General features: G+C 40.0%; 2 protein-coding genes across 5 annotated transcripts in view; both read left to right on the forward strand.

Annotated features, from left to right (window-relative positions):
• The window catches only part of PRRG1 (proline rich and Gla domain 1), a 184,508-nt gene that overhangs the window by 108,468 nt on the left and 48,827 nt on the right, over positions 1–27,213 (forward strand). For all 4 annotated transcript variants that reach the window (XM_081222110.1, XM_081222111.1, XM_081222112.1 and 1 more), the window contains one exon: positions 2,950–3,110. In XM_081222110.1, coding sequence (XP_081078236.1) covers positions 2,950–3,110 — 161 coding nt within the window. The remainder of the gene's footprint in view (positions 1–2,949; positions 3,111–27,213) is intronic.
• LOC308608782 (ferritin heavy chain-like) lies at positions 19,432–20,498 on the forward strand. The gene has a single exon (XM_081222120.1). It carries the CDS (start codon positions 19,681–19,683, stop codon positions 20,248–20,250), a length of 570 nt encoding a protein of 189 aa, XP_081078246.1. The 5' UTR covers positions 19,432–19,680; the 3' UTR covers positions 20,251–20,498.

Below are 27,213 nucleotides of genomic sequence, written 5' to 3' on the forward strand. Positions count from 1 at the left end.
GTGGGGTAACTCACACATTTTGATGAGAAGGAGGTAGAGGGAAGTAATCAACTTTCGTTTCAAACATTAAGTCCAAACACAAGCCCTAGCATCGTGGAAACTGCCCAGTGTTTTAGGAAGAAATAGTCTGATCTTATCCTATAGGTCCAAGCTGCCACCTTTCCCTTTATTTTGTTTCCACATAGAAAGAATCCCAATTCTGGTATCACCCATGAGATTTCCAAATTACCTTGATGAGGAACAGCAAATACTCTGCCACAACTTCCTATTCCCTAATATATGGCAGACGGAACTAATCTGTAACAATATCTTTCCTACTGGTCGGACTCTTACTCTACGTGGTATCTTCTAATTGAGCACATTTGGCAGGTGAGATAAAATATACTTGCCAGCTTATTCCATCTAGAGTTCTCAGTATTATATCATGTTGCCTCCCAGTACAAGAAAATACACAGAAGGTGTTTCTGGAGTGCTCTTGGTAATTTGATTAGGCTGGAATAAGAAGGGCTGTGTCTTGCTATACATTACCTTATAGTTGCTTAACCTTCTGAATTGGCCTGCTTTCTGGTTTCAAGAGTTAGCTGCTTTCCTTGACCCCTTTATGGAGATAGTGTATATAACATTTTCTCTTAGGAGAATTCAGGTTTCTTTTTTTCCTCTTAAAAGCTTAAAATGCATTATTATTGGTTTAATTTCAAGAAAACTGTCCCAAAAGCCAAAGATGCATTAGACTTTATTGACATATCTATTGTGTTTAGAAACAAGGAAGCCAATAGCTCTGATCAGTTTTTTACTTGTCAGACCACACTGAGTGTAGAATACAATATTTTATGAGGTAAAGACAGTATGGAGACTCTTATCTATTTTATATGACCAACAGATGAAGGAACTAGACATGCTTATCCTAGAAAAGAGAAGCCTCGAGAGAAATCAGTTACTGTCTTCATGAATTAGTTGGCCTATTATATGGAAGAGAATTGTTTGTCATAGCATAAATAAAACCAATGGCTAGGAAGTTGTTAATTCAGTGAAATGTTCCTTGAAAAAGGGCTCCACAGTCAAATAAATATGACACATGCCTGTGTCATGTTTGTTTTCTGGAGATTTAAAATATATATTAAATTCATATTAAAGGTCCTGAAAAGTCATGCAGTAAAAGATCTTTTTTAAATTTGTTAATCCCAGCATTCCATAAACACCTTCCTCAGAACTAGTTTTCTAAGGAGCTCCCATTTGAGTAGTGGTTTCAAACTGTGGGAGTGGGACCAGCAGCACCAGTGTTACCTGGGATCTTACTATAAATGCAGCTCCTTGGCCCTACCCCAGACTTACGGAATCAGAGACTCTGGGAGGTTGGCCCAGCAATATGTGTGATAATAAGTCCAGCATAGGATTCTGATGCTGCTAAACTGTGAAAAGCACTGAGAGAAAACTCTACTATTCCTCTCCAACTCAACAGCATCCTTTTATTTTTTTATTTTTTAAGATTTCTTCTAATGATATTTTATGACTGTGTGATTAATTTTTATTGATGGTTACCCTTCTGAAGTTCAGAAGGAAGGAAACACTTATGGAAGGCCTGCTGTAGTTTTCAATGTAGCCATCTAATTGGTATCAATTTGGATACTTTAAAGAATCCTAAGTAATGAATCTGTATCTTCTATGAAGTGAAATACACATTTCTAAAATGAGGTAAACCTTAAATTCATTGCTATTGTGGCCTTTTTTTTTTTGCTCTACGCGGGCCTCTCACTGTTGTGGCCTCTCCCGTTGCAGAGCACAGGCTCCGGACGTGCAGGCTCAGCGGCCATGGCTCACGGGCCTAGCCTCTCCGTGGCATGTAGGATCGTCCTGGACTGGGGCACGAACCCATGTCCCCTGCATTGGCAGGCGGACTCTCAACCACTGTGCCACCAGGGAAGCCCCGATTGTGGCCATTTTTAAAAGAGCATTTACCGCTTTTTATTTTACTTCAAAATGTTTTTTGCAAAATGTAGACTTTATTTTTTTTTAAAATACATCTTGAAGGATCTGTAATGTGCCTTCTCTCATGTCAGAGGTCTTTAAGATTAGGGAATTTTCTAATTTCTTTGCATTAGCAAAGATTAAATTCTGGTAGCATTCTATTTATCTCTCCAAACAAGCAGGACAGTTTTAGAAAAATGTAATTGAAGTATAGTTTAAAATGAATCTGTACGTAAAAAAAAAAAATAATTCCCCATGAGTATGCATATAACCATTGCCTTAATTTACTGGGTATCATAAATATGCATTTTGAATGTTTATATGAAATGCCCCTATAAGTCATGCAGAACAATTTTCTTTTTCTGAAGGACATTGAAATGGGGTTAAATATATTAAAGTGTCAAAATATATTTAAGTGCATTTAGAACAAAATTATTACTAGTATCCCTTGGAATGAATTATGGCCAAATTTGTCTTAATTTCTTGATATTATTTTGTCAACTCTTCCTTTCATACAAGTAAATGTTCTCTGGGTTTATATTAGGTCAATTGGAATTTTATTTTTTTTTTAGTTAGGGGGACGAAGACTGGTAGTCCACAGACTGGATTTTGATTTCATTGCTGCTGTCCAACAGCAGAACGCCTGGGGGCATCCTCTTACAGTAATGAGCACAAGTACTGGTATCATTATTGCTATATTTAAACACCCATGGTTGGCAGGAATGTGCTAAAGTCTGGATATAACATCGTTAATCATATTGCTGTCCCTGCCCAGGGCAACTGCTACTGAAAGGACACATTCACATGATGAGGAAGACAGCAGATTGGTGGTTGAGAGCTGAATGTCACTTTGCTGACCTAGAGAAAGAGGTTTAGGGTGTTGGCTATGTTTTCTAAAGAGTATCTAGCAGATTTCATCTTGTATATTAACTTTCCACATTTTTTTAATTACAATTTTATTCTTATTATTATATCTCTTTTTAGTTTTCCTCACAGGAGAAAAAGCCAATTCAGTATTAAAACGCTACCCAAGAGCTAATGGACTTTTTGAAGAGATAAGGCAGGGCAATATTGAACGTGAATGCAAAGAAGAAGTCTGCACATTTGAAGAAGCAAGAGAAGCTTTTGAAAATAATGAAAAAACTGTAAGTATATTGGCAATCTTTTTAAAATGTTCACAGATTTGCCTACCTTTGTGATGTATATTTGAAACCTGCATTCCCAAATTGTGTGCATTGCTATCATTTAAAAACTACCCTCCCGGGGCTTCCCTGGTGGCGCAGTGGTTGAGAGTCTGCCTGCCGATGCAGGGGACACGGGTTCATGTCCCGGTCCGGGAAGATCCCACATGCCACGGAGCGGCTGGGCCCGTGCACCATGGCCGCTGAGCCTGCGCTTCCGGAGCCTGTGCTATGCAACGGGAGAGGCCACAACAGTGAGAGGCCACAAAAAAAAAAAAAAAAAAACAGGGAAAAGAATACATCACCCATGATGCCATTATGCAATCACAAAGCACTGTTGGCTTTTTAATTTCTTTCCAGCTTTTTTCTTCTGTATCTGCTTACTTCTTGCAGGGTTTTTTTACACATTTTTTCTCCTTATTAATATATGTTCATTGTAGAGAAATTGAAAATGTAGTAAAACATAAAATGAATAAAATCAGTTGAATTCTTAGCACCATCAGTTTTATAATTTTGGTATTTATCCTTCTAGCCTATTGTTAGTATATAATTTTTTATAAGAACAATAGGATTATGGTATAAATGGTGCTTTGTAGCATGCAGTTTTTAATAAAAAACTAGCTCATGTACTTAAATGGAACTTAGTTTTTGATATTGTGATTTTCCAAAAAATACAAATTTTAGATATTCTGCTGTGGTTTTCATAAAGCTAATGACTTCATCCTGCTTTATCATTCTCCTTTAAAGGAAAGGTAAGAACTTTAGTGGGAAGATACTTTGAAACTATGTAAATATTCTGTTCTCCACCAAACTTCTACCTACTAGTTTTTTGGGGGTTTTTTTAGTGTTTAATCTTTTTATTGCATGTAGAATTTTGAGCCTGAATTTCCTTTCTGAATCCAGAACATTATTAAAAACAAGCATCTTTAAACGTCATTAGGCTTTTCTCCAGGTACTAGTATTTTTACAATCATCAAACAGCATTCTTAGTACTACATGAAGTATAATACTTTGAGATTGAACTATGGAATATGTCAGGACTTAAATAAACTTTGTAATTATACACTGGCTGTGGATCGTACACATTAATCAGACATGATTTCTGCCCACCTTACATGGCATTTTGCTCTCACATACATTTCCCCCCTCAGCTAAGTTTAAGTTCAGATTATCATAGAAATATGTATAACGGGTTTATTAAAAGTCCTAAGATTGGGGCTTCCCTGGTGGCGCAGTGGTTGAGAGTCCGCCTGCCGATGCAGGGGACATGGGTTCGTGCCCCGGTCCGGGAAGATCCCACATGCCACGGAGCAGCTGGCCCCGTGAGCCATGGCCGCTGAGCCTGCGCGTCCGGAGCCTGTGCTCCGCAATGGGAGAGGCCACAACAGTGAGAGGCCCGCATACCACAAAAAAAAAAAAAAAAAAAAAAAAAAAAAGTCCTAAGATTTGTGAGATACAAGTAGAAATCAACTTTATTTTTCCTTTTCAGTAGAATTTCTCCTTCTACTCGTTCCTAGAGTTGATCTTGAGTGCAATCAGTCCACAGCTTTTTTATGTGTTGTTTCCCTTATTTTGTATTTTCAAATGAGTTCCAACCTTACCCACTAGTTTTAATGTCTGCTGTTGATAGTTCTTGACTGAATCAATTAAGTTGTAGTTTAATATAACGCCAAATGGTGGATTTCTGACTCCATCATTCTGTGTACGTTTGTTAGTTGGCATTCCACTATGGGCAGGAACTTTCCCCTTATCTGTCTTTCATAGATCATTTTATTCAGTGAGTTATAGTGCATTGCTGTCAGTGTTTTGATCAAAATGTCTCAAATTTGGTTAATGGAAGTTTCTTCAAACTGGCTTCTCTGTCTCTTTGACATGTCTCTATCAGTTTTTCTTGCACTTTTTTACTTTTTGGCCCAACAAGGTGTTCCAGGATAATCTTGTACTTTCTCTGCCCCAGTCTTGGAATTGGCTGTTTCTCTGAGGAGCCTTTCTTACTTATAGTTAGGAATAATATTTAGAAACCAAGATCTGGGAGCTAGAGTGTTCTCATTGCTCTCAGAGTATCATTGCTTCTGGGCCTTCCAGCAACAGAGCTAGGAAAATAATTACACACATGTATGCATATAAATGTGTGTATGTGCGTGTGTGTGGTGTATGGACTTGCATCTTCATCCTGCTGATCTCCGATTCCAATACCCCTCAGGGTTCTTTTTTGTTTTCCCCATTCTGTATTTCTAGGTGTGATGTAGATATTCTTTGTAGATATTCTTCCACAACGAGGGCCCTGACTTTCAGTAACATCAATATATTAACTCATTTGCCCAGTTCTACAACACACATACAGTGGTTTCAGAATTTTAATATCCATATCGTAATAGGGAGGGGGAAACATTTATATTCATCCATCCATCTATCCATTCTGGAAGTCACTCCATATGTATTCACAGAGATTATCCTATTTTTAAAAATCTGTATAGTACTTCCTTGTAAGGATGTGTCACAGTTTATTCAACCAGTCTACTGTATTTAGGCATTAAGTAGTTTCCAGTATTTTTGCAATTAAAGATAATTCTGTAGTAAATAATTTTGCATTATTGGAAGTATATCTTCAGGGTAAATTCTTAGAAGTGGATTGCTTGTCAAGGATTGATGCATATGTACTTTTGTTAGATATTGCCAGAGTACCCTCTGTATAGCTTGTACTATTTTACATTCCCACCAGGTATTTGAGAGTGCCTATTTCCTCACAGTCTGACCAGCAGAGTGTATTTTAAAAGTGTTGACATTCTTTTCAATCTTTTGGGTGTGACGTGGTATCTTGGTGTTGTTTCAATATACATTTCTCTTATGAGTGAAGCTGTGTATTTTGCCATGTGTTTATGGGCCATTTTTATGTCTGTCTTGTGAATTGTCTTTGCCTTTTGCCCATTTTTGTATCAGATTTATGGTCTTTTTTTCCCTGAATTTTTAATAAGTATATTAGAGATACTAGCTTTTATTGGTGATATATTTCAAATATTTGCTTACAGTTGTCATTTATATTTTGACTTTGCTTATGGATTTTTCTCATGTAATTGTTTTTAATTTCCATTGTAGCCATAAATTAAAGAAATATTTTATTAAATCCAGATTTTTATCAGTAGAAAACCATCCTCTTATGCCCTGGTTATAGAGGAATTCACCCAATTTCTTCTAAAATCTTTGAGTTTTTACATTTAGATCTCTGATTCACTTACAGTTTATTCTTGGGTGTGGTGTGAGTTATGGATCTGATTTTTTTTCACATAGGTATCCAGTTGTCCAAACACAATTTATTATGAAATCCCTCTTTGCCCCAGTGATTTAATTACCCTTTATCATATACCTAATTTCAGTATGTGCCTAGTCAATTTCAGGATTTTATATTCTAGTCTGTTGGTCCATCCTTCTGCTCAAATGCCAGTGCCACACTGTTTTATTTATAGAAGATTTTCAGTATACTTAGTATAAATTAGAACTAGTTCTCCTTATAAGCTCTTCTTTTTCAATGTTTTGTGAGCTATTCTTACATGCCTGCTTTTCCATATAAATTTTAGTATTAATTTGTCTAGCACAGAAAAAAATCATTTGTCAGTATTTTTATTGGAATTTCTTTCAGTTTGTAAATTAATTTAGGGAGAACTAACATCTTTAAGATATTAAATCACCCTCTACAAGAAGAGATTTCTTTCTATTTGTTGAAATCAGTATTTCTCTCTTTCAGGAATGTTTTATTGTTTTCATCATATAAGTTTTGCATGGTTCTTAGGTTGACTCCTAACTATTTCTTTGTTGCTACTGTACATGGGTTCTTTTCCATGATATATTCTAACTGGTTATTATTTGTGAATGTGTAAGCTCTTGATTTTTTTTAAACCTTATTGGGTTATAATTGACATACAATTAACCACACATATATAAATTATACAACTTGGTAAGTTTTAACATATGCATACACCTATGAAACCATTACCACAGTCAAGATAGTGAACAGATTCATCATTCCCAAAAGGTCCTTCTTGCCCCATTGTAATTCCTCCTTCCCACCTCTCCCCATGATCAAGAGCACCCCAAGGCAATGATTCATCTGACTTCTGTCACTGTAGATTAGTTTATATTTTCTAGAGTTTTCTATAAGTGAAATCATACCTTATGCACTCTTTTGTCTGACTTCTTTTACTCTGCATGTTTATGTTCAGATGTCCATAGTGCACATATCAATAGTTATTCATTTTTATTGCTGAGCAGTATATCATTATAAGTATATGGACATTTGGGTTGTTTCCAGTGTGGGGTTATTACAATGAAGCTGCTATGAACACCCATGTACTAGGTTATTGATTTTTTAAAATTAATAAACCATATATTTGACTTGAGTTCTAAGAAATCCTGTGGTCCAAGTTATACTTGCAAGGATGCATTAGATTTTTTAAAACTTTTGAGATAATTATAGATTCTCAGAAAATTGCAAAGATAATACAGAGAGGTTCCATGTAGCCTTTACCCAGTTTCCCCCAGTCATTACATCTTGCATAATTGTAGTACAGTATCAAAACCAGGAAACTGACATTGGTACAATCCGTGTGTATAGTTCTGTGCCATTTTATCACTTGTGTAGACTCCTGTAACCACCACCACAGTTAAGATGCAGAATTCTTTCATTTGCACAAAATCTCCCTTAATAGTTGCACCCCCTACCACCACCACCATCCCTAACCTGTGGTAAGCACTAATCTGTTCCCCACCTCTGTAATTCTGTCATTGCAAGAATGTTATATAAATGAAATCATATATATGGAACCTTTTAATATTGCCTGTTTACACTCAACGTAATGCTCTTGAGTTCACCCAAGTTGTGTGTATATCAATAGTTCATTCTTTTTTATTTCTGAGTAGTATTCCATGGTATGGATGTATCACAGTTTGTTGAACCATTCACTTGTTCACTCACATCTGGGTTGTTTCCAGTTTGGGGCTATTTTAAATAAAGCTGCTATGAATATTTGTGTACAGGTTTTTGTGTGAACATAAATTTTTATTTCTCTGGGGTATAATTGTTGTATGCTAAGTATATGTATAGTTCTTTAGGATACTGACAGACTAAGCTGTCATTGTATAAATTACCGTTTTAAATTCCCACCAGCAGTGTTTGAGTGAACCAGTTTCTCTTCATACTTGCCAGCACTTGGTGCTGTTACTGTGTTTCCTTTTTTAGTCATTCTGATAGATGTGTAGTGATACCACATTGTGATTTTAATTTCCATTTCCTTAATGGCCAGTAATGTTGAACATCTTTTCATATGCTTATTTTCCATTTATATATTCTCTTCTGTGAAATCTCCTTTCCTGTCTTTTGGTTATTTTCTAATCGGATTGTTTGTTTTCTTGTATTTTTGAGTTTTGAGAGTTTTCTGTACATTCTAGATACAAATCCATTGTCAGATACATGTTGTAGGCTATTGATTTTTATGTGTTCATTGTATACGTTATTACCTTACCGACCTCTTTTACTGCTGTCAAGGTGAATGATGATGTTTTTATTGCTTCCCTCTCTGGCCCTTATGAGTGTCAGTGCTTCTCTGTATCCTTTCCTGCCCTCAGAGACAGGATGCTGCATTTCAGCAGTCTTCGAAGCAAATAGAAGGAACTCTTTGAGCAATTGCTCGAGCAACGCTCTGCACTCTCCAGCATCACCTCTTCCTCTCTATAGAATAATTCTCATTAGCCTACACACCTCTTAGGAAAAAAAACTCTCTTCACCCTACATCTCCCTTCAGCAGTCACCTCATTTCTTGAAACTCTGCTCTGTCTGTATTCACTCCCCTGGTGAGCTTTCCTAGTTTGTGGCTTGAAATGCTAATAACTCCCAAATTTATATCCTGGAGGGTTACCTTGAACTGCAGACCTGGGTGACTAACTGCCTACTCAACATCTCCTCTTGGAATTGGATACATTTCTCAAACTAAACGTAGACAAATTTGTGTCCCCTCCCTCCAAATCTGCTTCTGCCACAGCCTTTCTGATCTCAGTATGCGGTAGTAACTCATCCATCCATCTCTTTGCTAAGCCCCAAACCTTGTTGCCATCCCTGACTCTTCTCTCTTTTTCATATCCCCACTCCATCTGCCAACAATGTTGGTTCTAACATGAAAGTATATTCAGAGTAGAGCCACCTCTCAGCCTCTCTACTTTTTACCACTTTACATCCAAGCCACCATCACTCTCATTCGTATGGCTTCTTGTCCCCCTCCTCATAGGTCATTCTCAAAAGAGCAGGCTAGAGCGATCCTTTAAAGTGTCTTCTCTTCCTCAGACGGCTTCCTGTCTTCCTCAGTACACATCCAAGTGCTGAGAATCACCCACAAGGCACTAAACGATCAGTCCTCATCCCTCTCCGCTCCACACCTCCACTATGGCTGCAGGTACTTCTTTATCTCATCTCCTATGACACATCACCCCTTAATCACTTTTCTATGGATTCCTTGTGGCTCCTTACAGACACATAGCACGTTTCCTGCCTCAGGGCTTTGGCACTTGCTCTTTCCTCTTCCACATGGATGTTTCTGAGCTCCCTCATCACTCCCCGTCAAGTTCACTTTCTCAGTGAGGAAGTATCCTACTTTAAATTACAACCTCTTGCCCCTTCTGAGAATTATTTTTCTTCCCAGCACTTAGCACCATTTGATATCTATTTGTTGTATTTGTTTATTGTTGCTCTCCCCCCAGAACTGTTAGCTCTATGACAGCAGTGTTTCTCTTCTGTTTTGTTCATAGCTATGGTCTTTAGCATATGAGACAGTGCTGGCACATAATGGGAATTAAATAAATATTTGATGAAGGAATGAACGAATGGATTGGCGTATTATGAAGTACATTTAATTCACAGGAAGTAGTGATCTGAAACTTGTTCACAAGTTAGCTGATAGATGTGGACTTAATTTAAAATGTATTTTTTATTTTGTTGGTGTTAGGTTCCTTTCCTTCTTTATGGTTTAAGGCCTGTCATCTGAGTTTGCTTATGCCATTGAAACCATACCATTTACAAAAAGGTGTAATCAGGGGATTTTGGTCTAGTAAGTGTAATAGAAATGGTATTCTGATCCTTGATCTATTTCAGAACATTTATTTTGGAATATTGTTTGTTATATGTTAAGAAGGATCTGCTCTGTGTTAACAAGAGTTTGAATAACATAGTATCATCTTTGAAGTTCACTTGATTAATCCAGGCAGTGAAGAAAATTAAGACTAGAAAGCAAATGCCAAAAGTCAATAGACTACATACTAACTATCTTTTTGTTTACTAAAATTTATCACTCAGGACAGTTTTACTCATACTTAATTTTCATCATCCCCAAATCTGAACTGTGTGAAGTTAGAAGTATGCTTTCAGTAAAAATTCTTTTTTGGTAATTTCTTACCTAATTTGGAACATAAGTCTAATTATAAGATACAATAGAGGAAAATGTGTTATACTTCATGGTCCTCCTCTTCACCAATGTAGAAATTTGGTCAGATTTATTCGGATGTTATCTGCTGAGTGCCTACTGTATAACAGACACAGAACATTCAACAGTGAATAAGCTGACCCTCCCTCCTGGCATTTGAGATCTGGGAGAAACAGCCTGCATACTCACGTAAGCAGTAGTAGTTAACAGAATGCAAATCCTCTGCTTGGAAGATCACATGGACCTGATTTGGTGTCTCAGCTCTGCCACCTACTGACTGTATTGCTTTGTGCAAACACTTTACCTTTCTAGGCCTCAATTTCTGTACCTTTAAAAAAGGAGAAATTACACCCTCAGCATTAGGTTTGGAGCTGTGCACTTAGCTTAGTGCCTGGCACAGAGAAAGCCTTTGATAAATATATTTTATTCTAGTTTTTAGGTGCTGAATTATAATCACTTTATTTCAGAATCATTATTCGATCTGTACCATTGTTTTCTCTCTTTTCCTCTCTACAAGTCCCCCAGGGTACTTTGCATTTTGGAAGTTTTAATCTTGAACTAACATGAAGAAAATAGTAATAATTCTTTAAAACAACTATTTCAGAACTTTTCTTGACAAATTATTTCTAGTTTATTTGTGCTTGACTTTCCAAAATGGCTGTCCTCAAACTTGAGAGTGCATTAAGAATCGGCTTGGTTGCTTCTCAAAACTGCACAGTCCCCCTCAATGCCGAGATCTGGGTCTCTCATACTATACCACAGCAAAAGAAATTAGGACTCTTTGGGGGAAATGGCTGATTCAAGGGCTGGAGCAGGGAGAGTACAAGATGAGCTGAAGTGTACTGTAGTAACAGAAAGTAAGGAAGTACTCAAAGAGCAAATGAGAGCATGTCCAAGAGGCACAGGAGCCAACCTGAAGGAGCTCTCAGTGGCCAAAGGCAGAACAGTTTGAATAACAAAATAACTGATGTAGTATTGGATTATAACCTAAAGCATATAATAAATGCTTGAGTCCATAATGATACAAATAAATGAATAAATAGGTGAGAAGAGACAAATCTACAGTACACAAGAATTCCAAACTGTGTATGTAAATACCCCCATCTCCAGGAGTCAGAGCTGAATTCTCTGCCTCTCTTGAGGGTTGCTTGGTCTTAATGATCTGCTTCCAAAGATTAGAGTATGGAAAGTGGAGGGAAATACCTTACTTCTCCACTTACTTTGCCAGTGGAGAAAGCTGGCAAACCACTACCTTGACAGGGTGATCGAAGTTAGCATCATCAGTGATAAGTCATATATAGCATGTTATGAGAAGGGACTTCACCTCTGTGGTATTTTCCCCCCAAACCAATAACCCCAATGGAATTATGAGAAAATTACCGAAGACATCCAAATTGAGATATATTCTACAAAATACCTGACCCCTCAAAACTGTCAAGGTCATGAAAAAGAAGAAAAGACTGAGAAACTGTCACAGAACAGATGAGACTAAAGATACATAACGATTAAGTGCAATGTGGATTGGATTCTGGAACAAAAAGGTCATTAGTGGGAAAACCAGTGAAATCCAAATCCATTGTTAATAGTAATGGACCAATATTAGTTAATTAATTATAACAAATGTGCCATCCTAATGTAAGATGCTAACATGAGGGGATACTGGGTGAGGGGTACAGAGGGATGCTCTGTACTATCTTTGCGATTTTGCTGTATATCTAAAATTACTCCAAAATTTAAAAAAAATTTATTTTAATAATGCACAGTCCAGGGTCCACAGGTCTCCATAGGGCCAGGGAATCTGCTTTAATGAGCAGTCCTGGGGATTCTAATGTAGGTGATCAGCGGATTACATTTTGTTAGATTGTAAAGCAAATAGTTTAACTAAAACTGCTTAGTTGGAATACTCAAAAAGCTTTGCAGCGGGTTGTATTTGTGGGGGTGCGGACGATTGTCCTGTGTGGGGCTGTCCCATGCCCTGTGCACTGCATGCTCCACTCCTCCCCCAAGCTGTGTCTGCAGTTTAGAAACTGAGTCCAAGGATTTTAGTCTAAGTCCAGCTATTCCTTTTTGGATAATACCTCTCATTCCAAAGTGTTGCCTTAAATTTGTCTTGTGTGGAAATTATTAAAAGAGAAATTGAAGAAAGAGATATGCCGTGACCCTTCATACTAGGATATGCTACAAAAGCTACATAGGGGATCTCTGAATTCAGAGCCCACGGCAGGACGTACGTAGCATGTAGACACTTGTGGGTGAAGATGGTGATTAACAAGAAGTGCTCAGTGTCTGAGGTATTTAACAGTTGGTCACTAGTTCCCTGGAGATTACTCGTCACACCTGCAGGCAGAAACTTGGATTCTTTGACATTGTTAGGGGAACTCCTATTTCACTTAGCTTCTCATGATCCACTGATGGCCCTTGAGCCACTGATTCAGAGCTTTGCCCTTTGAGAGCTGAGGGAATTTAGGAAGGTAGAGAGTCGAGTCTGGGCATAGACATATAGGGGCCAAACAGGGGGCATCAGTTTGGCTGTCTCCTAGTCATACTCTATGCATTTCCATCCAGTCTTTCCACACCTTCCCTGGACCCATCCCAGACCCTCTTGGAGGAGCCAAATGTGAAGTTCCCTTTCAGCCACAAGGGGTATTTCCTGGGGCTCCCATGGGCTTTGTCACTGTTTCTTTTTTTTTTATTTTTTTGCGGTACGCGGCCCTCTCACTGTTGTGGCCTCTCCCGTTGCGGAGCACAGGCTCCGGATGTGCAGGCCCAGTGGCCATGGCTCACGGGCCCAGCCGCTCTGAGGCATGTGGGATCTTCCCGGACCGGGGCACGAACCCGTGTCCCCTGCATCGGCAGGCGGACTCTCAACCACTGCGCCACCAGGGAAGCCCTGTCACTGTTTCTTTTGGGATCTCTTGAGAGTAAGTTAAACAGGACCAAAGTGTGTTATTTTGTGGAATTGGTATTCTGAGGTATCAGGAAGGTCTGACAGCACGTTGTCCATTATATGATCATTTAAGGTAAGTTTTTATTGACTTTATTGTCGATGTTGTTTTTAAATTTGTGGTGAACTTTATTCTCTGGCAGTTGGGCCCTTTTGTAGATTATAAATCCTATGTAGTTTCAGTTATTCCTTTCAGGTTATGGTAGTAACTTAATTTGGAGGGTTTCAGCCTGAATATTAACAAAGCAGTGGACTTGCTCCAGTGTGGGTCTCTCCTGCCCATGCCAGCAGCCTGTTAACCTTAACCTGAAGTTACGTCATCACGTTTCCTGTCTTAATGCCAGTTAATCTTTTTTCAGACCTCCCCTCAGAGACTGGGTACTGGTGGGGCTGAGGGGTCCATTTTTTTGTCATTTGTAGAATCATCTGCACCATAGATTTAATATCACTCTGCATATCTTAGGCAGCAATGTCCAGTTAGTGATGCCCTGTTTAACCTCCAAATATGCTGCTATTTACCCATGATTACCCTCAAGACACATGTGGAATTTCAAAACTCATCAGTACTCATTAGAATTAGTTTGCCAGAAGGAGTTCTCCTAATAGAGCTGGTGGAAATTCAAGGGTTCCACAGGAATATCCACCAGAGTTTAAGGTCACATAAGTGATGGATGAATCAGGTGTCTGAAAAGACCCTGCCTTGCATGACCACTCTAGTTTGACAGTCTAGACTCTTGTTCCTTGAAGGCAGGCAAATCTCATACCTTTGTAGGCACTTTGGGACATAAACATTCCTACCCATCTCTTCCACTTGAAACCTGAGTGTTGGATTCGCTCACTGTTTCCTCCTGTGCTCCTTCAGCTTCTGCTAGACCTTGACCTGAAGATCGTGGAGTAAGGAGACGGTCACGGTCTGCTGTTTAACCCTTGCCCCTTCCCATTTCTCTCTCCTATGGTATTTTGAGGACCTGGGAGAAGGAAGGGAAAAGGGGACAGATGTCTCTAACTTAATTGGTATTGCTGTCACCCCCTCTTGGCTGTCACTAATTCTTTGGTGGGCCTAATTATAAGTTGGGTGGGAGAGGCACAGTGTTCTTAAAGGGCTCCTAGAAGAAGCCTCTCCACAACACAGTTCCAAGAATAGGAGTCATGACTCTGTACTGGCCTCTTCTGCACCCTTCCCCAGCTGGCTCCTATCCTGGTATGCACACCTCACTTCCTCGTTGTTGAGGTGCTCTGCCTGGCAAACAGCCCTCTGGGGCAGAGTAGCAGCAACATAGCTCGAGTTTTGCCCACTATCCACCTAACTTATGGGAAGTACTTATACCCTCATTTTAATCCTTGGAAGGAGTCTGTCTGCTCTATTGCTAACCCTGTACCCCACCTTGCTTTTCCTCATATCCACCCTGCCCTTCCTGTGGGCACAGGGGGCAGGAGTGGGGCACATCGGCCATTCCACTGCTTAAGCAGATGTCCACTTGGGGTATGGTTGTTAGTGTTCTCCTCTTGCAGGTACCCTACATGTGGCTTTCTTGGAGCTCCCCTTAGTAGTTTAGGGTCTTACGGTCTAAACACTAACTTTGAATTTATGAAAGTGTGACCAACAAACCTAGCATGTGCAGTGGTGATCCTAGTGGCCCCGTCAGCCACCGTGCCACTGCTTTGGAGTACCTGATTGCTTGCTAGGCAATACTGTTACTGTTAGAAACGGCTCACGTTATCCAATAGTGAGTGGCGTGCAGTCAGTGGAATTGATGAGAATGAAACTTTCACATTCAAATTGGGATTTGAGTAGAACCCTAAATCAGCAACTTTGCTTGGTAAATGTTTAACGCACCTATTATTTCATCTGAAAGATGGTGTCACATGCCTCCCATGGCATGCTAGGAGGAGGTTAGCTATGAATTCAGAGAACAGGGGTTTACCTGTTACCCAAGGAATTATATTCCTTAGCCTAATATATTAAACCTCTCTCTCCAAAGAAGTAAAAGAAGATTTCAATTCATGGTATATTTGATAAAATACAGCAGCCAATCACCACCCCTGCGTACTCCTCAGAGATTCCCATCTGGATGGGGCCACTACTGTATATCAATTTCTGTTACAGTGGGTGGCTGCTTATTTAATATTGGGGGTGGTAACTGGTCCTTTCCCCCAGTGTTAGGGCACAGTTCCTCTAGTGTTAGGGTGCACGTCCCCCAGGGCAAGACTTCTGACCATGGTTCTCATGGTTGGAATATCAGCAACTGTAAAAATAAGATTCAGTTTAGTGGGATAGGGAGGGTGGGAGGGAGACACAAGAGGGAAGAGATATGGGGATATATGTATACGTATAGCTGATTCACTTTGTTATACAGCAGAAACTAACACACCATTGTAAAGCAATTATACTCCAATAAAGATGTAATAAATAAAATGACTATTAATTTTAAAAAAAGATTCAGTTTAGCCACTTCCAAGGTACAATAAAATCAGTGGCAAAGGAAATTAGAACTTTGCAATAGCTCTATATTCTCAGCCATAGGTCTTAAGTACCATCAAGCTGAAACAGGGCATCTCTTCCCCTAGTGCACACACAGCCACCTGCAGAGCAAAGCGGGCTCTGCCTTTTCTTGAATTGTATGCTTCAGAGGGTTGCACTAATGTCATAACTTAACATAGCATTACTATTTGAATGTTAAAATATTACCCCATTCCCAAAGCTAATATTTGATACCAATCACTGCTCATCATGAATAGACTAAAGCCTGATTTTTCTTTCCATTCTATTATTGAAGAAAGGACTCATCGAATAGGCTCCAATCATTGTTATAACTGTGATAGGGTCCAAGAAAACCAAATAGGTCAAGCTCTTCATTTCACAAAGAAGGAAATAACAGCCTCAGAGAAGTTGTCAGTTTGCTCATTTCCCCACAGCAAGATATTGATTGGTGCAGCCCCAAGTAGGACCCAGGTCTCCCTGCTCTGCCCTCCCCTCCCTCTGCATTGAACACAATTCCCTCCTAATTTAATGGGTGATGGTTATGCTGGGGTTTCACCGTGGAACAATTTATCTCTAGGCTTCTTATGCCAGTTCTTATTAGGCCATTATTAGTAAAGGCACATCAAAATATGCTTATTCAAGCCCAGATATGATTGAAATGGAAAAACTGGTGGCTGGTTCATACTCTTAGCTGTATTTTTATTTTTACTGTTTTAAAATGCGTTAGAACAGGCAAAGCGGGTGACATTCTTTGCATCTGTACACCAATACTGTGAGTGCCAAAAAGACCAATGATGCGCCTGATTTCTGACTGGAGTTGGAACTCGTGGCTTTTGATTCCTAATCAAGTACTCCTGAGCATCATACCATGTAGCTGACACAGTTGGAGCACAAGGCAGGAAGAAAAGAAAAAGAAAACCTAATAGAACTTGCAATATAATAGGGCCAATTGGGAAAGAATATAGAGGTTGGCTGAAATTTCCTGTTACTATCTGAGAAGTGGCAACCTGAACTCTTAGAAAGTTTTGAACTTGTTTGGTTTAAGGGTGAGATCATTTTCAAGGGAGCTGTCTTTAAGCTAAATAAACTGATGAGGTTTCATTATAATTCTAGAGTAATGTCTGAGGAGGTAGAAGGGATGATAAAGAATTCTATTTAAAGTTAGTGAAACTTTTCAATTCTATAGATTCATTTTTATTACTTTGAAAGACAGATTACATTATAAAGATCCAGGTACATACTAATAACTAAAATGAGATAAAGTAGTAAGAACAATAATTCCCCACAAATCTAGAATTTATACTAGTTTTCCATTAAAACTGTTCCATTTTGCTGTTTTGTATTTTAAAGTATTAAAATCCAGAAACTAACACAACACTGTAAATCAACTATACTTCAAAAAAAAAAAAAAGAAAAAATACCCAGGGTAAACTTTAGATGAAACAGAGATAAATAATTATTTACTAGGAATTGTAATATCTCTTTAACTTACTATAAAGAGATACTTTGTTCCAGTATATGCCATGCTCTTTGCCTTCTCCATTCTACCACCTCTTGTATTACTCATTTCCATTATACTAGAAATCCTGTGCTCATTGCAGTTTGGTCTGAATTGTCCTACCACCAACATTCTTGGTGAGAAAAGAAAGTAATTGCCTGAATTAATGTATTCTAAGTTGCAGTCTGTGTGGCAGATAGTTGATCTAAAAACCATTTTACCCCCTTCTTCCTTGCTAAGAGAACCCCAATTTGGGGGAGTAATAAACATACCCAGGTGCTAGAGGTGAATCATAATTAGTCTAATCATGATTCTGGTCTAGTCTAGTCATTGCCATGACTAATCACAGCAATATTGTTCCCTTTTCATAATCTGTAGTAATGTCTTCTCCCTCATTCTTGATATTGGTAATTTGCCTTCTCTCTTTTTTCCTGATCAGTCTAAAAATTTATCTTTTCTTTAATCCTAAAGAGTCTGTGTTTGGTTTTATTTATTTTCTCTATCTTTTGTTTATTTTCTATTTCACTGAATTTTCCTTTCTTGATTGTTCCTGACTTCTGCTTGATTTAGGTATTTATTGCTCTCCTTCTTCTTGTTCCTTAAGGGAGATGGTTAGGTTTTTGATTTTACATGTTTTTTCTTTTCTAATCTTGTGTGATTTGAATCCTTTGAAATTTATTGAGACTTGGTTATGGCCCAGAATATGATTTATCTTGGTAAATATTCTATGTGTACTTGAGAAGAATGTGCTTCTAAAGAATATATTTAAAAGTTTCTTCTGTTTCATGAGTATTATTTCTTCCTCTTTTCCTTTTCTCCTCCTGATTTATAAAAAGTAATACCGTACTGGTTGCCTGCAGAAAGGAGACCAGTGTGGCTTTGAACCATGTGATGACTATATTACCTATTCAGAAAATTATGTACAGTTTTAGAAATTTTTAAAAAATGATAATTGAATCATGGTAGTAGTTAAACACACCAAAAACATCTACGCGTGCACGCACACACACACACACACACACACACATACCCTAAAGGGTATCATTAGCACACCAGAAATATGAGGAATTCTTGGAAGATAGGAAACGGCAGATGCAGTCAAATTAGTTAATTCAGAGAATTTGAAACATCTGCAGTAGAAAACTGAGGCCATTCAGACACACTTTAGGAACAGTCACCAAAACTGAAGCATTGTACAGAGTCCTAGGTCAGCAGTGAGATGAAAGAGCTAATCTGTGAACGGTACATGTTTCATCCTGCCTTGAGCCTCCCCCACCCCTGCTTCCATTGGGCATAAGCACCTGTGCCATTTGACCACCTTTAATCTCCCAGAACTGCACTCCAAAGACAGTGAATGAGCTTAAGATACCTGTAGGCCTGCACAGAAGGGAAACATCAGGACACAGCTACCTCGAAGGGAAAAACGTTTGTCTTCTGATGTGATAAATTACATCTTTCTTTTGGCAACAGTGAGGGTCTCTAGCCTACCTGAGAGCTCCATGCCATGTTCCCGCAAAGGAGGCCACTGAATAATTGACATGCTCTGCCCTCCCATTCCAAGGAGGAGACTATAAGTGAAATGGATGTCACAGCTCTAGAGCTGATCCATGCTAATTACTGAGGCTAATCAAATGAGTTCTTTCTTCCTAAGTTTAAATGAACAAAAAGGCTTGCCAGACATTGAGGAAAGTAAAAGAGAAGATCATGATGAACAAACAACTATTTCTGGAGAAAAAGCAAATATAATACAGGAAACAGAATAAATCCAAATTCATATTCTCCGAATTTTAAGGAAGATAGTGGGTTTATAAAATGAGAAGAGGGCGCAATTAGAGAACAAGAGAAAGTCCTTGGAAACTGAAATATTTTTGCAAAGTTAAAAACTTAATAGATACCAGGTGCGCAGGTCAAAGTCACCCTGCCTCACGCAGGCTGTGAGGGAATGTGGGAGCAGCGTTCGTGCCCCGTCCACCCCACGCGACCACTTCCGGTAACAGAACCGCAAGCCCACCGCCTACCTCCCATAACGGACCCCATTTCCGGTCTGTCCCAGAGCGGCCGCCCTCTTCGACCACACGGGAGAGCTCCGAGGCAGCGACCGCAGGCCCCGCGGCTTCGCCTTCACCTTGGCCTTCACGCCCGCCACGATGCCCGTGCCGTCCACCATGAAGCAAGCGCCGCCCTCGCAGGGGCGCCAGAACTACCACCCCGACTGCAAGGCCACCGTCAACAGCCATGTCACCCTGGAGTTCCACGCCTCCATGTTCTGCCTGGACGTGGCCTTTTACCTCCGCCGCGATGGCGACGTGGCCTTCAAGTACTTCACCTGGTTCTTCGTGTACCGCTCCAGCGAGCACAGCTCGCGGGTCTGGAACCTGATATGCCTGCAGAACAACCGCAGGGGCCGCCTCGACTTCCACGACATCGGGAAGCCAGTCAGTGACAACTGGAAGAGCGGCCTCAAGGCCATGAAGTGCGCCTTGTTCCTGGAGAACCGCGTGTACCAGAGCCTGCTCTACCTGCACCAGCTGGCCACCAACAAGAGCGACCACCACCTGTGCCACTTCCTGGCAACTCACTACCTCAGCCAGCAGGTGGCGTTCATCAGAGAGCTGGAGGGTCATGTCACCACCCTGAGCATGATGGAGGCCCCGGACGTCGACCTGGTGGGGTCCCTCTTTGACAGGCTCACCCTGGGCGACAGTGACAAGAACTGAGCCTGGACTGGACTTCCCCAGAGCCACGGGGTGACCAGAGCCCTGGTCACCATGCCTGCCATGCAGACGGCAATACTGCCCTTGCAGAAGAAGTTCGCTTAAGTTTTTGGTTTTATGGGGGTTTTTTTGCAACAAGTGCAGGACTCTCTTTTCCTGGACTTTATGTTATCACTTAAGTTTTTTTCTTCCACTTTTTCCGTTTCTTCCAATAAAGTTATTTGGTTCCTAAAGAAATAAAGGTCTCTCCTTGGTTCCTGTGTGCAAATCGCTCACTTTTTAAAACAGGAGGCTCTCCACCCACCCATGCCCCACCCACATGCAGCTCAGGATCTCCACAGAGGGAGGGAGAAGGCATTCCATGGGGCCCTGGAAAGTGCAAAATCCATCTTCCCCTTATAAACAATGTGGGTATATGGGGGTAGACTGGGGTGGGGTGAGGTAGGGGTCCCTGGTGAATGTGGGTGCATGTGCATAGTAAAAGGTATAGAACCATAGCCTGAAAATCATGATTGCAGTTGCCTCTTGGGAAGAAGTCAAGGGAATGGGATTGGGTAGGGATTAAAATAAAGGGAGTCTTCAGTTTCACCTGAAATGTTTAAGTTCATTAAATTATGCAAATACTAATGGTTAAGTATGAGTAGCAAGATGGGGGGTGGAGGGGTTTGGAAGTCTGAATGGTGGAGTATCTCTCTGACAAGTTCACTCTGGGCAACAGTGATAATGGAAAAATGAGTGTTAGGCTGTCTTGCTCAGAAACACGAGGGTGACTTTCCGTGGTCACCAATGCCTGGCATGCATGTTGTAATAACAAAACATCCACTTATATGTTTTCTTTCCTTTGTATCATACGTATATATGCATGCGTGTGTGTGTGTGTGTGTGTATATATATATTTTTTAATTCCAACCAGCAGCAGAGTTCATTTTGCATCTCTAGACTAGATTCTGAATGTTTGCTTAGGAAGACGCCCTTTGTTGAAAAGCAGTTCGGTGATCACATTACTGGAAATGATATAGCTGCTTCCTAGACCTTTCCTGAGCCTGGCTGTATTTCTGCCCTTGGGTTTCATATATCCAGCTTTGACTTCGTTTTTGTTATTTGCCACCAAGAGAACCTAACCTAATATGTCTTATTATCAACACACTTTTACCAGCCTTCACTGTATTTACAGTAAATAGCTCTTCTAGGGTAGTAAATGACATTTTTTTCTTTATCCCTACTACGGAGTCCACTGAAAGGAAAAAGGATCAAGGGTGGAAGGGATCAAATAAGAACAATTGCCTGGTTGATTCGTGTGTGCAACTCTCTTACCTTTTAAGTGTTAAAACAAGTATCCAGGAGTCTCTCCAGCTACCCATGCCCGGTCCACATGTAGCTCAGGATCTCCACAGAGGGAGGGAGAAGGTGTTCCATGGGACCCTGGAAAACACAAAATCCGTCTTCCCCTAATAAACAATGTGGGGGTGGCCTGGGGCCCTGGTGAATGTGGACGTCTCTACATAGTTAAAGTATAAAAACATGGCCTGAAAGTCATGATTGGGGTTGATCAGGGGAAAGAGTGAAGGGAATGAGATTGGGCAGGGGTTGAAATAAAGGGGGTCTTCACTTTATTTGAAATGTTAATGGTTAATTCTGAGTTAGCAAGATGGGGCGCCCTGGAAGCCAACACGGCAGAGTCCCTCTTTGAAAAGCTCACCCTGCGCTACAGTGTTAAGGGAAAGTGAGCCTTAGCCTGTCTTCCCCTGGTCCTATATGCAGGACATGCAGTTGTCCTCAGAAAACCTCTACTTTCCCCTTATAAACATTGTGGTTATGTGGGGTGAGGTGAGAGGGGCGGTTTGGGGCTCTGGTGTCTGTGGGTGCATGTGTATGGTAATGTATGGTAAAAATGTGGATAAAAACATGTTCTGTAATGCATCATAGCGGTTGCCTCCCAGGAAGAAGTGAAAAACGGGATTGGGCAGGGATTAAATAAATGGAGTCTTCAACATTATCTGAAGTATTTTAGCTTATTAAATTATGCAAGTGTTAATGTTTATTACTTCTCAGTAACAATCTGGGGCCTTGAAAACTGGCATAGTGGAGTACCTATGTGGCAGGCTTGCCCTTGTCAGTGATTTTGGGAACTGTGCCTTAGGCTGGCTTCTCCATAGACACAGCTATGACTTCATATAGTTAGCAGTGCCAGGCACGCATGCTGCTGTTCTAAAACCTCTGCCTTTGTTTCCTTTTTTTTGGTACAATTTCTACTAATAATTTAGTACAAAAAGAAAATCCTACTCAGTACAAGCGTTGAAAATTTAACATAATTGCTGAACATCAAAAAAATTTTTTTTCGCAGTACACGGGCCTCTCACTGTTGTGGCCTCTCCCGTTGCGGAGCACAGGCTCCGGACGCGCAGGCTCAGCGGCCATGGCTCACGGGCCCAGCCGCTCCGCAGCATGTGGGATCTTCCCGGACCAGGGCACGAACCCGTGTCCCCTGCATCGGCAGGCGGACTCTCAACCACTGCGCCACCAAGGAAGCCCAACATCAAATTTTTGATAATGAATATATAGTAGATTGAATCTCTGTCAGAGAACTAATTAAGAGTCATAGAAGAACCTTGTACAATAACTAATAGCCACCAATAGAAATTTCAGAAGGAGAAAATAAAGGGTTGTGTAGAAGGGGACACAATAAGCAAGAAATATTTTTAAAATGCTAACTGCATCCAAATACTATTATCATATATTTTTCTCCTTTAATTATACCAACACTCTAAATTAGATTAATAGATCTCCCTATGTGGAATTATTATTCCTGGAATGATATTTGGTCACTTGATTTGTTTTAGTATAATTTTTTTGAGCTATAACATTGTATAATATTAAGATGTACAATGTGTTGATTTGATACACATATATTATGAAGTGATTGCCACCAAAGCCTAAGCTGAAACCTCCATCACTTCACATAATTACCGTTTCTTTTTGGTAGTCAGAATATTTAAGATTTACAATCTTAGCGACATCCAAGTATATAATACAATATTGTTAACTATAATGACCATGCTGTACATTAGATCCCCAAAGTTTGTACCCTTTGATTAACATCTCCCCCTTTCCCCAACCCCAAGGCTCTGGTAACCACCATTTTACTCTGTGAGTTTTGCTTTTTTAAATTCCACATATAAGTGATAGAATACAATATTTGTCTAACTTATTTTACTTAGCATAATACCCTCAAGGTTCATTCTAGTTGTTAAAAACATCAGGATTTCCTTCTTTCCCATGGCTGAATAATACTCCATTGTGTATGTGTGTGTGTTTATATATATATATATATATCACATCATCTTTATCCATTCATCCACTGATAGACACAGGTTATTTTCATATGTGGGCTCTTGTGAATAATGTTGCATTGAACATGGAGATGCAGATATCTCTTTGAGATCCTGTTTTCATTTCTTTTAGATAAATACCCAGAGAAGGGATTGCAAGATCATATGGTATTTCTACTTTTAATTTTTTGAGGAGCGCCCATACTGTTTTTCATATTGGCTGTATCAATTTACATTCCCAACAACAGTACACAAGGGATCTGTTTTTTCTACATCCTTGCCAACACTTGTTACCTCTTTTATTTTTAATGACAGCCATTCTAATAAGTGTGAGGTGATATCTCGTCATGGTTTTGATTGGCATTTCCCAGATAATTAGTGATGTTGAACACCTTTGTATGTACCTGTTGGCCATTTGTATGTCTTTTTTGGAAAAAATGTCTATTCAGGTGCCTTGACCACGTTTTAATTAGGTTATTTGGCTTTTTTGCTAGTGAACTGTGTGAGTTCTTCATATATTTAGGATATTTTTATCAGATACATGATTTACCTGTTGGCTTTATTGATTGTTTCTTTTGCCATACAGACCTTTTTTTAGTTTGATGTACTCCTACTTACTTATTTTTGCTTTTGCTGCTTGTACGTTTAGTGTCATATCCACAAAATTGTTGCCAGGACCAAAGTCAAAGAACTTTTCTCCTATGTTATCTTCTAGGAGTTGTATGACTTCAGATCTTATGTTTAAGTCTTTAATCCTTTTTGAGTTAATTTTTTGAGGGGTGTAAGATAGGAGTCCAGTTTCATTCTTCTGAATGTGGTTATCTAGTTTTCCAAACACCATTTAACAAAGACATTATCCTTTCCTCATTGAATATTCTTGGCTCCCTTGTCAAATATTACTTGGCCCTATATGTATGGGTTTATATCGGAGCTCTTGATTATGTTCCACCAGACTATGTGTGATTTTTATGCCAGTACCATACTGTTTTGATTACTAAGGCTTTGTATTATAGTTCAAAATCAGGAAATATAATGCCTCCAGCTTTGTTCTTATTTCTCAAGATTCCTTTGGTTATTTGGGGTGTTTTGTGCCTCCTTAGGAATTTTAGGATTGTTTTTCTATTTCTGTAAAAAATCCCATTGAAATTTTTTTTCCATCTTTACTGGAGTATAATTGCTTTACAGTGGTGTGTTAGTTTCTGCTTTATAACAAAGTGAATCAGTTATACATGTACATAGGTTCCCATATCTCTTCCCTCTTGCGTCTCCCTCCCTCCCATCCTCCCTATCCCACCCCTCTAGGTGGTCACAAAGCACCAAGCTGATCTCCCTGGGCTATGTGGCTGCTTCCCACTAGCTATCTATTTTATGTTTGGTAGTGTATATATGTCCATGCCACTCTCTCACTTTGTCACAGCTTACCCTTCCCCCTCCCCATATCCTCAAGTCCATTCTCTAGTAGGTCTGTGTCTTTATTCCTGTCTTACCCCTAGGTTCTTCATGACTTTTTTTTTCTTAAATTCCATATATATGTGTTAGCATACGGTATTTGTCTTTCTCTTTCTGACTTACTTCACTCTGTATGACAGACTCTAGGTCCATCCACCTCATTACAAATAACTCAATTTTGTTTCTTTTTATGGCTGAGTAATATTCCATTGTATATATGTGCCACATCTTTTTTATCCATTCATCCGATGATGGACACTTAGGTTTTTTCCATCTCCTGGCCATTGTAAATAGAGCTGCAATGAACATTTTGGTACATGACTCTTTTTGAATTATGGTTTTCTCAGGGTATATGCCCGGTAGTGGGATTGCTGGGTCATATGGTAGCTCCATTTCTAGTTTTTTCAGGAACCTCCATACTGTTCTCCATAGTGGCTGTACCAATTCACATTCCCACCAGCAGTGCAAGAGTGTTCCCTTTTCTCCACACCCTCTCCAGCATTTATTGTTTCTAGGTTTTTTGATGATGGCCATTCTGACTGGTGTGAGATGATATCTCATTGTAGTTTTGATTTGCATTTCTCTAATGATTAATGATGTTGAGCATTCTTTCATGTGTTTGTTGGCGGTCTGTATATTTTCTTTGGAGAAATGTCTATTTAGGTCTTCTGCCCATTTTTGGATTGGGTTCTTTGTTTTTTTGTTATTGAGCTCCATGAGCTGCTTATAAATTTTGGAGATTAATCCTTTGTCAGTTGCTTCATTTGCAAATGTTTTCTCCCATCATGAGGGTTGTCTTTTGGTCTTGTTTATGGTTTCCTTTGCTGTGCAAAAAGCTTTGAAGTTTCATTAGGTCCCATTTGTTTATTTTTGTTTTTATTTCCATTACTCTAGGAGGTGGGTCCAAAAGGATCTGGCTGTGATTTATGTCATAAAGTGTTCTGCCTATGTTTTCCTCTAAGATAGTTTCTGGTCTTACATTTAGGTCTTTAATCCATTTGGAGCTTATTTTTGTGTATGGTACTAGGGAGTGATCTAATCTCATACTTTTACATGTACCTGTCCAGTTTTCCCAGCACCACTTATTGAAGAGGCTGTCCTTTCTCCACTATACATTCCTGCCTCCTTTATCAAAGATAAGGTGGCCATATGTGCATGGGTTTATCTCTGGGCTTTCTATCCTGTTCCATTGATCTATCTTTCTGTTTTTGTGCCAGTACCATACTGTCTTGATAACTGTAGCTTTGTAGTATAGTCTGAAGTCCAGGAGCCTGATTCCTCCAGCTGCGTTTTTCATTCTCAAGATTGCTTTGGCTATTCGGGGTCTTTTGTGTTTCCATACAAATTGTGAAATTTTTTGTTCTAGTTTTGTGAAAAATGCCATTGGTAGTATGATAGGGATTGCACTGAATCTGTAGATTCCTTTGAGTCTATAGTCATTTTCACAGTGTTGATTTTTCCAATCCAAGAACATGGTATATCTCTCCATCTGTTTGTATCATCTTTAATTTCTTTCATCAGTGTCTTATAATTTTCTGCATACAGGTCTCTGGGGTCCACGCTTTTAGCTGCAGCTCGCACCCATCTCTGGAGCTCCTTTAAGCAGCGCTCTTAAGCCCCTCTCCTTGCGCACCAGGAAACAAAGAGGGAAGAAAAAGTCTCTTGCCTCTTCAGCAGGTCCAGACTTTTTCTTGGACTCCCTCCCGGCTAACCGTGGTGCACTAACCCCTTCAGGCTGTGTTCATGCCGCCAACCCCAGTCCTCTTCCTGCACTCTGACCGAAGCCCAAGCCTCAGCTCCCAGACCCACCTGCCCCGGCAGGGGAGCAGACAAGCCTCTCGGGCTGGTGAGTGCCAGTCGGCACTGATCCTCTGTGTGGGAATCTCTCCGCTTTGCCCTCCGCACCCCTGTTGCTGTGTTCTCCTCCGCAGCTCCGAAGCTTCCCCCTCCGCCACCCGCAGTCTCCGCCCACGAAAGGGCTTCCTAGTGTGTGGAAACCTTTCCTCCTTCACAGCTCCCTCCCACTGGTGCAGGTACCGTTCCTATCCTTTTGTCTCTGTTTATTCTTTTTTCTTTTGTCCTACCCAGGTACGTGGGGACTTTCTTGCCTTTTGGGAGGTCTGAGGTCTTCTGCCAGCATTCAGTAGGTGTTCTGTAGGAGTTGTTCCACGTGTAGATGTATTTCTGG

The sequence above is a fragment of the Mesoplodon bidens genome, assembly GCF_964165515.1.
Source record: "Mesoplodon bidens genome assembly, chromosome: X".
Classification (NCBI taxonomy): domain Eukaryota; kingdom Metazoa; phylum Chordata; class Mammalia; order Artiodactyla; family Ziphiidae; genus Mesoplodon; species Mesoplodon bidens.